Source organism: Muntiacus reevesi, chromosome 19 (assembly GCF_963930625.1).
Source record: "Muntiacus reevesi chromosome 19, mMunRee1.1, whole genome shotgun sequence".
Lineage (NCBI taxonomy): Eukaryota > Metazoa > Chordata > Mammalia > Artiodactyla > Cervidae > Muntiacus > Muntiacus reevesi.
The window spans coordinates 36,872,285-36,885,259 of NC_089267.1; the positions used below are offsets into that span (position 1 = coordinate 36,872,285).

General features: G+C 35.7%; 1 protein-coding gene across 3 annotated transcripts in view; it reads left to right on the forward strand.

Moving 5' to 3' along the window:
* The window catches only part of REV3L (REV3 like, DNA directed polymerase zeta catalytic subunit), a 175,499-nt gene that overhangs the window by 139,436 nt on the left and 23,088 nt on the right, over window positions 1-12,975 (forward strand). For all 3 annotated transcript variants that reach the window (XM_065911638.1, XM_065911639.1, XM_065911640.1), the window contains 4 exons: window positions 3,582-3,723; window positions 5,247-5,491; window positions 6,828-6,936; window positions 8,776-8,982. In XM_065911638.1, coding sequence (XP_065767710.1) covers window positions 3,582-3,723; window positions 5,247-5,491; window positions 6,828-6,936; window positions 8,776-8,982 — 703 coding nt within the window. The remainder of the gene's footprint in view (window positions 1-3,581; window positions 3,724-5,246; window positions 5,492-6,827; window positions 6,937-8,775; window positions 8,983-12,975) is intronic.

Sequence of the window (12,975 nt, forward strand, 5' to 3'; positions counted from 1 at the left end):
CTCAGCTGAATGCTTAGATTGTTCATAATGGGTTAATGAAGTCTCTCCACTCTGGCATGGCCAGACCTTCAACTACAACACTGTCTGTATACAAGTTCGGTTCCAGAGCTACTCTCTAGTAAGCCTCTCCCTGCTCATTTTTCAGCATAGCCCTGGGCCACTCACAAGGAACCCCCATCTATACTACTAACTCCTAACTCCTGCCCCTTGCACAGATGCCCTTTTCCACAGATTGCAGATACAGCCTGCCTGAACTCTAGACTCTTGTCTTCTTGGCTTAGAAGTATAGCCACACTTTGCTCAGACCTAGCATACTGCACTGGGTTTAGGCAGTTATCTTCAGGCAACCTGAGGCTCATCTCATATCAGTTTCCATTCTCTCAAGGAGCATCGTCCTGCACTGCCTATTGGTCACTGCCCAGAAACAATTACCCTGAATCTTTTATCCAGGAGAGCTAGTTTAGTACCAGTTACTCTTCTGTAATCTGAAATGAAAGTTTGCACCTCTGCTTTTCTTTAAAGGTAAAATGGATAGTTAATAAGCTTAGAAAATATCTGAATAAAGAACATAGTCTTAAAATTAATAGAGCTGCATACTGAATTATAAGGCCATATGATGGTGAGGATAGGAAGATTGAGCCTTAAAAATAATTTGCTATATTTAGAGTAACTGCTTTCTGAGCATGTACACTTGTCCTCCAATCTCCTTTAAGGAAGCTCAAGGGAGTGAAGTGAAATCACAGAAAGTACTGAGCTTATGATCCAAAGCCCTATAGAAATAGAAGCTTAGGAGAAGTTATATACCAGTAAATAAAATGAAACTTGATATTAAACTTAACATTAATAACTACATTCAGTGGTTTCTTTATAAACCTTAGAGTGTTCTAAATGTATATTTTGCTACATCTAATTAGGTGTTAACATAGGATGATAAGTATCTTTTTGCCAAGTAAAATCAAGAAACTGGACTTCATATATTTTAAAAGAATTGACTGAATCCACATATATGCATTATCTTAGCTTTACATTTGGCTGTATGTATTATTGAAGGATTATATGAATGATCTAAAATAATACATATTAAAGTGTGCTATAGTTTTTTTGCCTGTCACACTAAAATAATTTTTAAAATTGCAATCCCTAGTGTTGACAAAGATGCATAGAAACACTTTACTAGTATGAATGTAAATTATTAAGATTATCTGAAAAGCAGTGTGTCACTTCATATTAAAAAGACCAAATCTAGGAATTTATCTTAAGGAAATATTTAAACATCTATACATAGACTTAACTACAAAGATGCTCATCCCTGGTGGTCCAGTGATCAGGACTCCATGCTTCTACTGCAGGGGGTATGGGTTTCATCCCTGGTTGGGGAACTTAAGATTCTACATGCCACGTGGAGTGGCCAAAAGAAAAATGTTCACCACAGCATTGTTTATAAAAATGAAAGATACTCAACAAATCCACTAAATTGTTACAACCATACAATAGTATACTCAATAGCTATAAAAAATACATAAATGTGGAGAAATAGTCACAGTACATTGTAAAAAATGCAAGTTATAGAACAGTATTTCTATTAATTTTACTTTAAAAATTGAGTATTAAAAAAGTTTAAGGGTTTTTTTTTGTTTGCTTCATTCTTTTTTAACAGTTTTATTTGGATGTAATTCTCCAACATACCATACTATTCACCCATTTAAAGTGTACAGTTCAGTGGTTTTTATTGTATTCGAGTTGAGCAACCATTACCACAATAAATTTTAGAATATTTCCATTACCCTTCATCTCTTAGCCATCACCCTCCAACCCTCCCTTCTTCATCACCTCCTCCCCCCCATGCCCATTTTAAGCAACCACTAATTTACTTTCTGTCTCCATAAATTTGCCTGTTCTGGACCTTTCATATAAGTGGAATCATACAGTATATTGCCTTTTGTGACTGGCCTCTTTCAGAATATACAGTCCAGATGCATTCATGTTGTAGCATGTGTTAATACTTCCTTTTTTACTAAATAATATCCCATTGTGTGGGTATAAACCACATTTTACTTACTCATTCATTAGTTGATGGACACCTGAGTTATTTGCACATTTTGGCTATTTTGCAAATGCTGTTATGAATATTTGTACAAGTTTTGGTGTAAGTGAATATTTCCATTCCTCTTGGACATATCCTTACAAGTGGAATTGGTCAATTATACTCTGTTAAATCTCTGTTTTTAACAATTTGAGGAATTGCCAGACTGTTTCCAGTGCAACTGCAGTATTTTACATTCCCACTGCAGTGTGTGAGGGTTATAATTTTTCTACATCCTCACTAACACTTTTATTATCTTTTTAATTATAGGGTGATTTCTTTTTTTTTCTTTTCAAGTTCATTTTCTTATTTTTTGTATGGATTAATCATGTGTCTTAGGAACAGTTTTTTAAATAATTTTATTGAACTATTATATGACTATCTTGTTTCAAAAACCACATAATTAAAAGTTACAATATATTTGAAACTTAATATTCTTTAAATGAATAGGTTTTATTCTTTATCGTATATCTTTGAGTCATTTTTATAGTCTAATAATACTAAAATCAAAACTTCTTTCATAACTTTGGTGAAGGTTTTTGTTGTTTGCTTTTTTTGGCTGCACTGGGTCCTCATTGCTGCACAGGCTTTCTCTAGTTGTGGCAAGAGGGGGCTACTCTCTAGTTGCCATGCACAGGCTTCTCACTGTGGTGTCTTCTCTTGTTGTGGAGCACGGACTCTAGGGTGCGCAGGCTTCAGTAGTTGCAGCTCATGGACTCAATAGTTGCAGCTCATGGGCTCTGGAGTACAGGCTCAGTAGTTGTGGTACTTGGGCTTGGTTGCTCACGGCATGTAGGATCTTCCTGAACCCAAGGATCAAACCTGTGTCTCCTGCATTGGCAGGTGGCTTCTTTACCACTGGCCACCAGGGAAGCCCTATTATTTGCTTATTTATAAAAAGGTAGGGTAAAGAGGTTTTCAAGGTTTAAGTCAAGGTTTAAGTTTTCACAGGAAATACTGATATGACATATTTGTTTACCTTATGTGTGGTCTCATTAAAATTATTTTCCTGATTTTTCTAAATCTCCACCAATCAAATTACCATTTCTTCCCGTAAGACTCCAGTGCATACTTTTATTTGAGACTGGTATTAACAGTGATGACTCAAAGCTTCCATGTTCTTTAAAAGCCTATAGATAAAATAATTATAATTATGTAATTATTGCATCATCAGCAGTGGCATCTAAGAGAGTGTTAACTGCTTGCCAATGCAAAAACAGAGTAAGATCAAGCAAAATATTGAAAATAATTAATCTTATCACCTTATCACAAGTACTGTTTTGAACTTTATATATTTCCACTAGGTTTTATGCCCTTGAAATATCTGCAATTTTCTAATCTTTATCTACTCTTAACATATTTTGCTAAAGACTCCATCATGACTCCCTTCTAAAATAACTTCACTTTTAATAGGTAGTTTTCGGCATAATGAAAATGTACTAGTTTCAAATACCCAAATTTTTCCCAAATGTTCATATCTTGGATTCTCTTTTAACAGATGGAAAATGGTTGATCATTATATTAGCCGTGTCCGTGGAAATCTCCAAATGTTAGAACAGCTGGACCTAATTGGGAAAACCAGTGAAATGGCCAGACTTTTTGGCATTCAGTTTTTACATGTACTGACAAGGGGTTCACAGGTAGGAAATCAATTTTCTTACACACTTGAAAGTTCTGTGTGAATGATATACTTTGGAGATGTTGAGATGATCTGATTTTTTTAACTTTGTGTCTGGTACCAACTAATATGTAGCTGGTTAATCAAATCCTGTCATTTTGTTTTCTAGAAAAGCTTAATTTCACTTAATAGCTTTGGCTTTTTATTTTCTCTCCATACCAGCTTTTTGACCACTACTGAGTTTTACATGGTACTAAAAAAATAAATGGCTGTGCCCTTGAGGATGATATTATGTTCCTAAATACTGTCATTGTGATTAGGGATGCTTTGAAAGCTGCTTAGAACTGGAGAAGCAGCAAAGAAAGTCTACCTCTTTTGTTATACAGTTCTACTTTTGAGAGTTCCAAAACTTCCAACAGATAACTAATATTTAAAAAAAAAAAAAAAAGGAAGGAGGATTTGGGAATCAATATAAGTGGGGCTGTATCACTTTTTTTTAAATGTTAAAGAAAAATGGGATCTTAGAAGCCATTTAACTCTATCACTCTAATTAGATTCCCAAGGATATAATGAAAGATTTTGTTTAAATGTCTTGCTGAAATGGTTTCCTGCTTTTATTCAACAAATATTTATTTGAATACTTTTATTATGTTAAATAAACACTGTGCTAAGCCATCTGGCATACTGTATTAAATCACTCAGATTCCTTAACCTCATAAAATCTTTTATTTTAATTATTTTATGTCTATAACATTTCCCCAGTGTACCAATTCAGTAAATATAGCAAACCTAGAGCTCTAATTACTTTAGCATTACTTGTTGCTGTATTTTATTTTATTGCTTTATATTGATTTTACTTATTTATACTCCCATGAGTTTCAAAGCCTATTTGAGCTGGCTTATAATAAAAGGCAGAGAGATACCTTAAAACCATAGGAGAACATTTCAGGGAACCTATACTGATTCTTGTGAGTGCTTCCCCCTCCCCCAAACTACAGACTGCCCACTTTATAGCTGTTACTATAAATGATCAATAATTGCTTGATTAATTTTTGTGACGGACCATTATTAACCTGTCTTTCCATTTTGGAATCCTTGTGTTTCCTTCTTGGGAAATTGAGATAACATTTATCCATCTCAAGTCTCCTGATTGCCATCCTCTAGTTTTCCCAAATAAATTCTTGAAAGATTATTAGCCAGCTTTTTTAATGAAATTGTTACATTGTACAGCTGTCTCTTCTACATCTTTTATTATCATATAGCTATTTTTAAATCTTAAAAGAAATGTAATTCTGTCTTTTTAAAATTGACTTACTGTATAAGTTATTTGACATATTTTTTTTGACATTTTTATTTGACAGTTTTTATAAAAGTTATAAAAGCTGATTAAATAACCAATACTACGTAACTGTGGTGTGAGAAAGTCATGCAGCTGTATTCTGAAGAACAGAACATCTCCCACATGACTCTCGACATATTCAGAAGACCAGTGTATTTGTTCTTAAGCCTCATCTTCTCCCCTTCCTTCCGCCTCTCTGCCTGCAGTACCGTGTGGAGTCAATGATGTTGCGTATCGCTAAGCCGATGAACTACATTCCTGTGACACCCAGCGTACAGCAGAGATCGCAGATGAGAGCCCCGCAGTGCGTGCCCCTGATCATGGAGCCCGAGTCTCGCTTCTACAGCAACTCTGTTCTCGTCTTGGATTTCCAGTCACTGTATCCTTCTATTGTGATTGCATACAACTACTGTTTCTCCACCTGCCTCGGTCATGTGGAAAACTTGGGGAAGTAAGTTGTTTTCATATTCACAATTATTTTGTTATACATCATACTTCTTACTAAACAAGACTGTCTTTGAGTGTCTCTTTGCATATGAGACTACCCTCCTGAGCAGGAGGAATGGGCTGTAATACAGCTAGTCCGCTCTTTGTAGTTGTGTGTATGTGTGTATGTGGGTCATTGTATGACTAATTCAGCATCATGGATAGGTAACTCATGTGAACAAGACTGTAAATACGATCAGCCTTGCAATTTATCTGTTTTCACTCTTCACGTATATCTGTTAAATAAGACATATTTGTTATATCTTGGTAAATATAATCTTTGTTATATTTGTTATATCTTGCTTACCTTCTGTTGAATAAGAATTATATAAAATTTATTGGTATAAATCACTTTTCAGTGGAACAGTTTGAGGATTATGATCTTACAAGTTTATCTGTGACTTCCTCTTGACTTTTCTTAGAAATAGTTTTCTTTTAAAAAGTTAAATTGCCAAATGTTAGATTTTATTCATGTCAACCAAATTTTTTCTCATAAGAAATGGCCTTCCTTTATAACATTTTTGTGTAATTAAAACCAAGTGTTATAGTTTTAGTCTAAAGTATATTCACTGCTTATAGAAAGCTTTTATGGGAACTGTATCAGTAATTCTGTCTTTTTAATAAGAATAGGAATTTGGAAAAGTTGTTTACAGTCTTTTTGAAAGTGAAAGTTGTTCAGTCGTCTCCGACTGTTTGTGACCACATGGACTATAGTCCATGGAATTCTCCAGGCCAGAATGCTAGAGTGGGTAGCTTTTCCCTTCTCCAGGGGATCTTTCCAACCTAGGGATCAAACCCAGGTCTCCCACATTGCAGGCGGATTCTTTACGAGCTGAGCCACAAGGGAAGCCCAAGAATACTGGAGTAGGCAGCCTATCCCTTCTCCAGTGGATCGTCCCGACTCAGGAATTGAACTGGTGTCTCCTACATTGCAGGCAGATTCTTTATCAACAGAGCTATTAGGGAAGCCCTTACAGTCTTTTTATTTAAGGTTTAAATTTTTCTTTAGGTAATTTAGTGTAAGGTAGTCCTATGTTGAGATGAAATCTGGTATTTTAGTATAGATCTTTCCCATATGTTTTAGAATAGTGCCATTTAAGAAATGTTTCTTTTAATAAACTGTATTTGAAGAGCTGCTTTTTGGTAGCTAAACAAATAAACATTACTAAGTATATGAATTCATGTTTAGATGTTTAAAAATTAATTTCCAATAGAATTAGAAAGATTCCTAAAGTTGCCCAGAGTCTCTGTTTTATGATTTGAGAAAGTATTTGCTTAATTTTTTTTTTTTTCCTTAACAGGTATGATGAGTTCAAATTTGGCTGTACCTCTCTAAGAGTACCTCCAGATTTACTTTACCAAATTAGGCATGATATCACAGTGTCCCCCAATGGAATAGCTTTTGTCAAGGTAATAATCTCATATAAATGAAAGATATCAACTGTGATTTAACCTTTGGAGAGCTAATGGTCTAGATGTTGTTGGCATATAATACAAAAAAAAAAAAAAAGCTACTTCAATATCTCAAAAATATCAAAGATACAAGGAATCTTCTAAGAAATTTTTAAAATCATTTTTTTAATAATCTTATTTTGCATAATTTAGGTTTAAAATCTTTTGTTAGATTTTAGTTTTTTAATGAACTATTGCAAGAAATAGATTGCATATATACCTCCTGCCCTCTATTAGAATCTGGTAGACTTAGATAGCTACGTGATGACCACAACAGTGTTAACTTACAAAGATTACAACTGCTTTAATGCATACACTTTACTAATTCTATATATTTTCAATTAAGACTGTCTTAGAAATGATATTCTAATATATTTATTGATTATATTTTTAAGAAGATACCCAGACTTAATCGAGTCCTTTTTTCTCTCTCTGTCTCCCCTCAAAAAGAGACTAAAAAGCCTCATAAGTGAATAAATCAAAGGCAAATAGAAAGAGATCTAGGAGAAGATTATACTGCCTCTCATATGCCAACTTCATTCCTTTCTTTTCTATTTCCTTAGCAGTGAATCTGTAAGAATCATGGGACAGTAGAGTGGTTGTTGGTGGTAGCATGGACCCCACTAGCCCTCAAATTCATTCTGGTGTACTTAGCAAAAGTAGCATCATTCTCTACCAATCCAAGGATGCTGTATTTAAAGAGTACCCTAAAATTAGCCATTTAGATATTGGGAAAAATTTTACCACAAGAGTTCATGATATATTCCATTTTGGAAAATGTTACATTTTAACATAATAACACTTCATATCTTAACATAAGCATGGCTGCTTCAAAAGGTACACAGAATGAATTAGAGGTTAGAATTTGTTTTCATTGCCACATATCTAGTAGCTTATTATTTTATCTCCGTTTAACAGCATTATAAGAACTTGCATCTACATTTTGACCCAATGTGTAAAACTTAATGAAAGTTAGATTTTTATTTTATTTTATTTTTTTTAGTATTCAGGAGTGTGATTATACTATCCCTGAGATTTTAATTGTTCAGTCTGACATGCATTACCTTGCACGTGTCTGTGAATCATCTTCAAAGTTAATACTGTTTTGTGATTTTCATTCCTAGTGGAGTTCTCGTAAATTCTCCCTAGTCTTGATTAATACAAATGATTTTTCTTTTTGGCGTCAACAAATTTTATCACCTCACTATTCATCCCCTCTTCCAGATTGCTAATAAATATAGGCCGGAGGGGATGGCTTAGTGGTCTAAGCATCAGATTTGAAATACCTAGAGTCCCTGGAACTGCAGGTTTGAATGTCAGCAGAGTCAACCCAGCTCATCATTCTTCCAAGGTAGATAAATGGAGTTCCATGCAGATCACTGTGTGGGGTCACTAGGATGAGATCTTTTAAAACTGAGGTCTGTTATGAGTGATGCAAATCCCGTGTGTCTTTCTGAAAGAGTGGGGGTTTGGATCAAAGTTTTGACAAAATTTCCTTCTGAACGCGTATGATCTTTTACGTACTAGTTGGCATCCTCCTTCCTGGAGGTCTCTGAACTCACATAGTAGTGCTACAGTAGATTTATAAACATTATAGGAAACTTTTAGGAGAAAAGCCCTCTTCAAAAGAAAGAAAATGTGATGATTTTATATTGACGGCCACTGGTCTTGTGGCCACTCTTATTGTTGTTTCAACTCATGACAGTTGGCCATTGTTATACTTTGTGCTTCCTTCTTAATTATCTAAATCTATAATATTTATGGGATCTAAACATTCTTTTTTTTCCTTTATGATAGCCTTCAGTAAGAAAGGGTGTGCTACCAAGAATGCTTGAAGAGATTTTGAAGACTAGACTCATGGTGAAGCGGTCGATGAAGGCTTACAAGCAGGACAGAGCCCTTTCACGAATGCTTGATGCACGTCAGCTAGGACTTAAGCTGATAGCAAATGTCACATTTGGCTATACAGCTGCTAATTTTTCTGGGAGAATGCCATGCATTGAGGTAAGTGATACAAGTCTATAGTTTTTTTAAAAGAGACTAAAGCAGCATTAAATGACTACCTGTTCATTGAAGCATTTTGGTTTGAAACTTTAGACTAAAGTGTTTCATTTCCATGACATAGTATCAGTTTTTCTTAAACCAGGGCTTATATACATACATCTTCTTAGGGATTTGTGGGTTTTCTCTATGAGCACTCTGTTTAATGGTGATTTTAGAAATTAGCATACACATTTCTGCATAATCTAGATGACCATATCATAACCAGTTATTGGCATGAGGCTTCCGTGCCACCGTTACAGCACTGTTCACAGTAACACTGGTACTAGATAATTCCTTTTAATGTATTGATAGAGATTTGAGGCAAGTTCATTTGTCTTCTCTAAATATCCAAAAAAAAAGTCATTCTATATTTACTAGTATACTAGTATTTATATTAGTATGAAGTAAAACCTTTCTTCTGCAGTAGTTCAGTTCAGTCGCTCAGTTGTGTCTGACTCTTTGTGACCCCATGGACTGAAGCACACCAGGCCTCCCTGTCCATCACCAACTCCCAGAGTTTACTCAGATTCATCTCCCTTGAGTCAGTGATGCAGTCCAACCATCTCATCCTTCTTTGTCCCCTTCTCTTCCTGCCTTCAATCTTTCCCACCATCAGGGTCTTTTCAAATGAGTCATTTCTTCGTATCAGGTGGCCAAAGTATTGGAGTTTCAGTTTTAACATCAGTTCTTCCAGTGAATATTCAGGACTGATTTCCTTTAGGATGGATTGGTTGGATCTCCTTGCAGTCCAAGGGACTCTCAAGAGTCTTTCCAACACCACAGTTCAAAAGCATCAATTAAGACACTCTTCATTAAAAAGACTAATTTCTTATTATTTACTAAGTTAGGGTGTTAATTTGACATAAATACAAAGTAGTATGACAGAGTAACACAATAATTCACTACTTGAGAAAAGAACAGAGTGTTCTTTTTGGTTGATGAACTTTTCAGGCCAGATGAAGGCTAGAGCATTGTGGTATGCCATATTTGCAGTAGTTCAGCAAAGGAAAAGCAGTGGAAGAATATAAAGTCCCCAGACAGCTCACAGTAGGCAAAGTAAACTCCAAAAACTTGTGCAAGGAACTTCTGGCTATATGTCCAGCATGTAAGAAACTCAAAGTCTCCACTCTGTCCTCCCACCAAGTAAGCCAAACAAATGGAAAAGTCAACAACTCCTCTTAGATCTGTTGGAGAGGCGAAGTCACAGGGTAAACTGGTACTTGTCCCCCCAGCTGAAGAGGCCCAACAGGTGAATACAGAGACTCACAGCTTACCAGAGCATAATCCAAGAGCACAAGTCTGAGAACCAGTGCCACGGTAGGGAAAACAGAACCATAACTGATGAATTGCTGGAGGCTCAGGGTGAACAACTCTGAGAGAGAAAAAACCCCAAGGGACCCAGTCATCAGGGTCCCCACAGTTCTGGTGAATTTTACCTCTAGGAGCTGAGCCAGGTTTTCACGGGGAATGTCAGTGAAAAATGTCCTTGTGCTTCTGGCACAGAGAGGGGAAAAGAACCATTCTGAAATACACTAGAGTGTTCTGTGTTTAACAGAGTCTGCCCTCAGGAGAAACTATTTAACCAGAGCCCAAGCTGTTGGAGTTTCATCAGAGCCTAACTGACCTGGGAAAAGAGAAATACCCAACTCCAACTGCTCTAACCTTCTACATGGAAGAAAAATAACTCTGGCCTGTTCTAGTCATCCTGTCTCACCAAAGTGGGGTAAAAAATTGAAAATTATTTATGAAGTCTATAGTCCAGAGGCACAGGTTCACTGAAAAATTGAGACCTACTCTTAGGACTAAAGAGCACATCCTTCTCTCCCCAACACCTTTTCCACATTACTAAAGGCCTGTTTATAGCAGTTCCTTTTACCCAGTACATCATGTCTGGCTGTCAAAAAGAATTGCAAGACATACTAAAAGCCAAAAAACACAGAAGAAACAAAGACAGCATCAGGACCAGACTCAGATAGGGAAGGGGTATTGGAACTATCAGACTGCAAATTTAAAACTATGGTTAGGATGCTAAGAACTCCCTCCAATGGCTAAAATAGACAGCATGCAAGAACAGATGGGCAATATAAGCAAAGAGGTGGAAATTCTAAGAAAGAATTAAAAAGAAGTGCTAGAAATCAAAAATACTATAAAAGAAATGAAAAATGCCTCTGACTACTGCACTGAACATGGCTAAGAAAAGAATCGCTGAGCTTGAAGAACTCTTGGTAGAAACTGCTAAAACTGAAAAGAAGAAAGGAAAAGATGTCCTAATACTATAGGACAACTACAGAAAGTGTGATATATATGTAATAAAAATTCCAGAAAGAAAGAAGAAATACTGGAACAATAATGACTGAGAACTTCCCCTAATTAATGTCAGACATCCACTTGCTCCTTGGAAGGAAAGCTATGACAAACTTAGCGTATTAAAAGGCAGAGACATCACTTTGCTGACAAAGGTCTGTATAGTCAAAGCTATGGTTTTTCCAGTAGTCAGGTATAGTCACGTACGGATGTTAAAGTTTGACCATTAAGAAGTGCTGAAGAATTGATGCTTTCTAACTGTGATGCTGAAGAAGACTCTTTAGAGTCCTTTGGACAGCAGGGAGATCAAACCAGTCAGTCCTAAAGGAAATCAACCTTGAATATTCATTGAAGGACTGATGCTGAAGCTGAAGCTTCGATAATTTGGCCACCTGGTGCAAAGAGCTGACTCATTGGAAAAGACCCTGATGCTGAGAAAGATTGAAGGCGGAAGGAGAAGAGGGAGGCATAGGATGAGATGGTTAAATATATCACAAACTCAAAAGACCATGAATTTGAGCAAACTCTAGGAGATAGTAAAGGACAGGGAAACCTGGTATGCTGCAGTCCATGGGGTCGCAAAGAGTCTGACATGATTTAGCAACTGAAGAACAATAGGAGCAAATTGTCAAACACCAAACTACAGATCCAGGAAATTCAGAGAACACCAAACAGAATAAATGCAAAAAAATAAAATAAAAAAGCCCTAAACCCAAGGACATCATTTTCCTACTGCAGAAAATCAACAATAAGTTAAAAGTCCTCAAAGAAGCCAAAGGGTAAAAACCACCTTGCTTATAGAGAAGCAAAGGTAAGAATTATATGCAACTTTTCCTCAGAAACCATCCAGGCAAGAAGAAAATGGAATAAAATATACCGTACAAAATTATCATTCAAAAGTGAAGGAGAAATTAAGATTTCTCAGACATATAAAACTTGAGGGAATTTGTTGGCATAGACCTGCCTTGCAAGATTTGGTTAAAAGAAGTTCTTCAGAGAGAAGGAAAGTGACAATAGGTCAGAAACCTAGATCCACAGACGAATGGAAGAGCATCAGAGAAGGAATAAGTAAAAGTAAAAGAAGCGCTTTTACTTCTCTTAATTGATCTGACAGGTAACAGTCTGTTCAAAATAATAATAGCAAAAAAGTATTTGGTTAGATGTGTTTTTATATATGTACATTTGTATAACTAAAATGAATGACAAATGGTACAAGGACTGGGAGGAACAGATTAGGATTCTTTCATTTTAAAGTACCCACACTACCTGTGAAGTGGTTTAGTGGGTTTTGAAAATGGTGTATTGAAAGTAAATATAAATATTGCAGGATTTTGGGCAGCCACCATAAAAAGTTTTTAAAAAAGAAATATAACTAATGTGTAATATAAAATAGTCAAAATCAAAAAAGCAGTAAAAGAGTGGAAATTAAAAATAGGAACAAGGCAAAGGCAACATAGAAAATAAAGAAAATCAGGAAGAGCATAGTTTAACTCAACAACACAATAAAAGGGCATTTACAGACTACTTCATCCAAAAACAGTTGAATACATATTCTTTTCAAGCTCACAAGGAACATGCAAGATAGACCACATTCTGGGCCATGAAATATACCTTAATAACTTTAAAAGAATCGATTATATAGTGTATTCT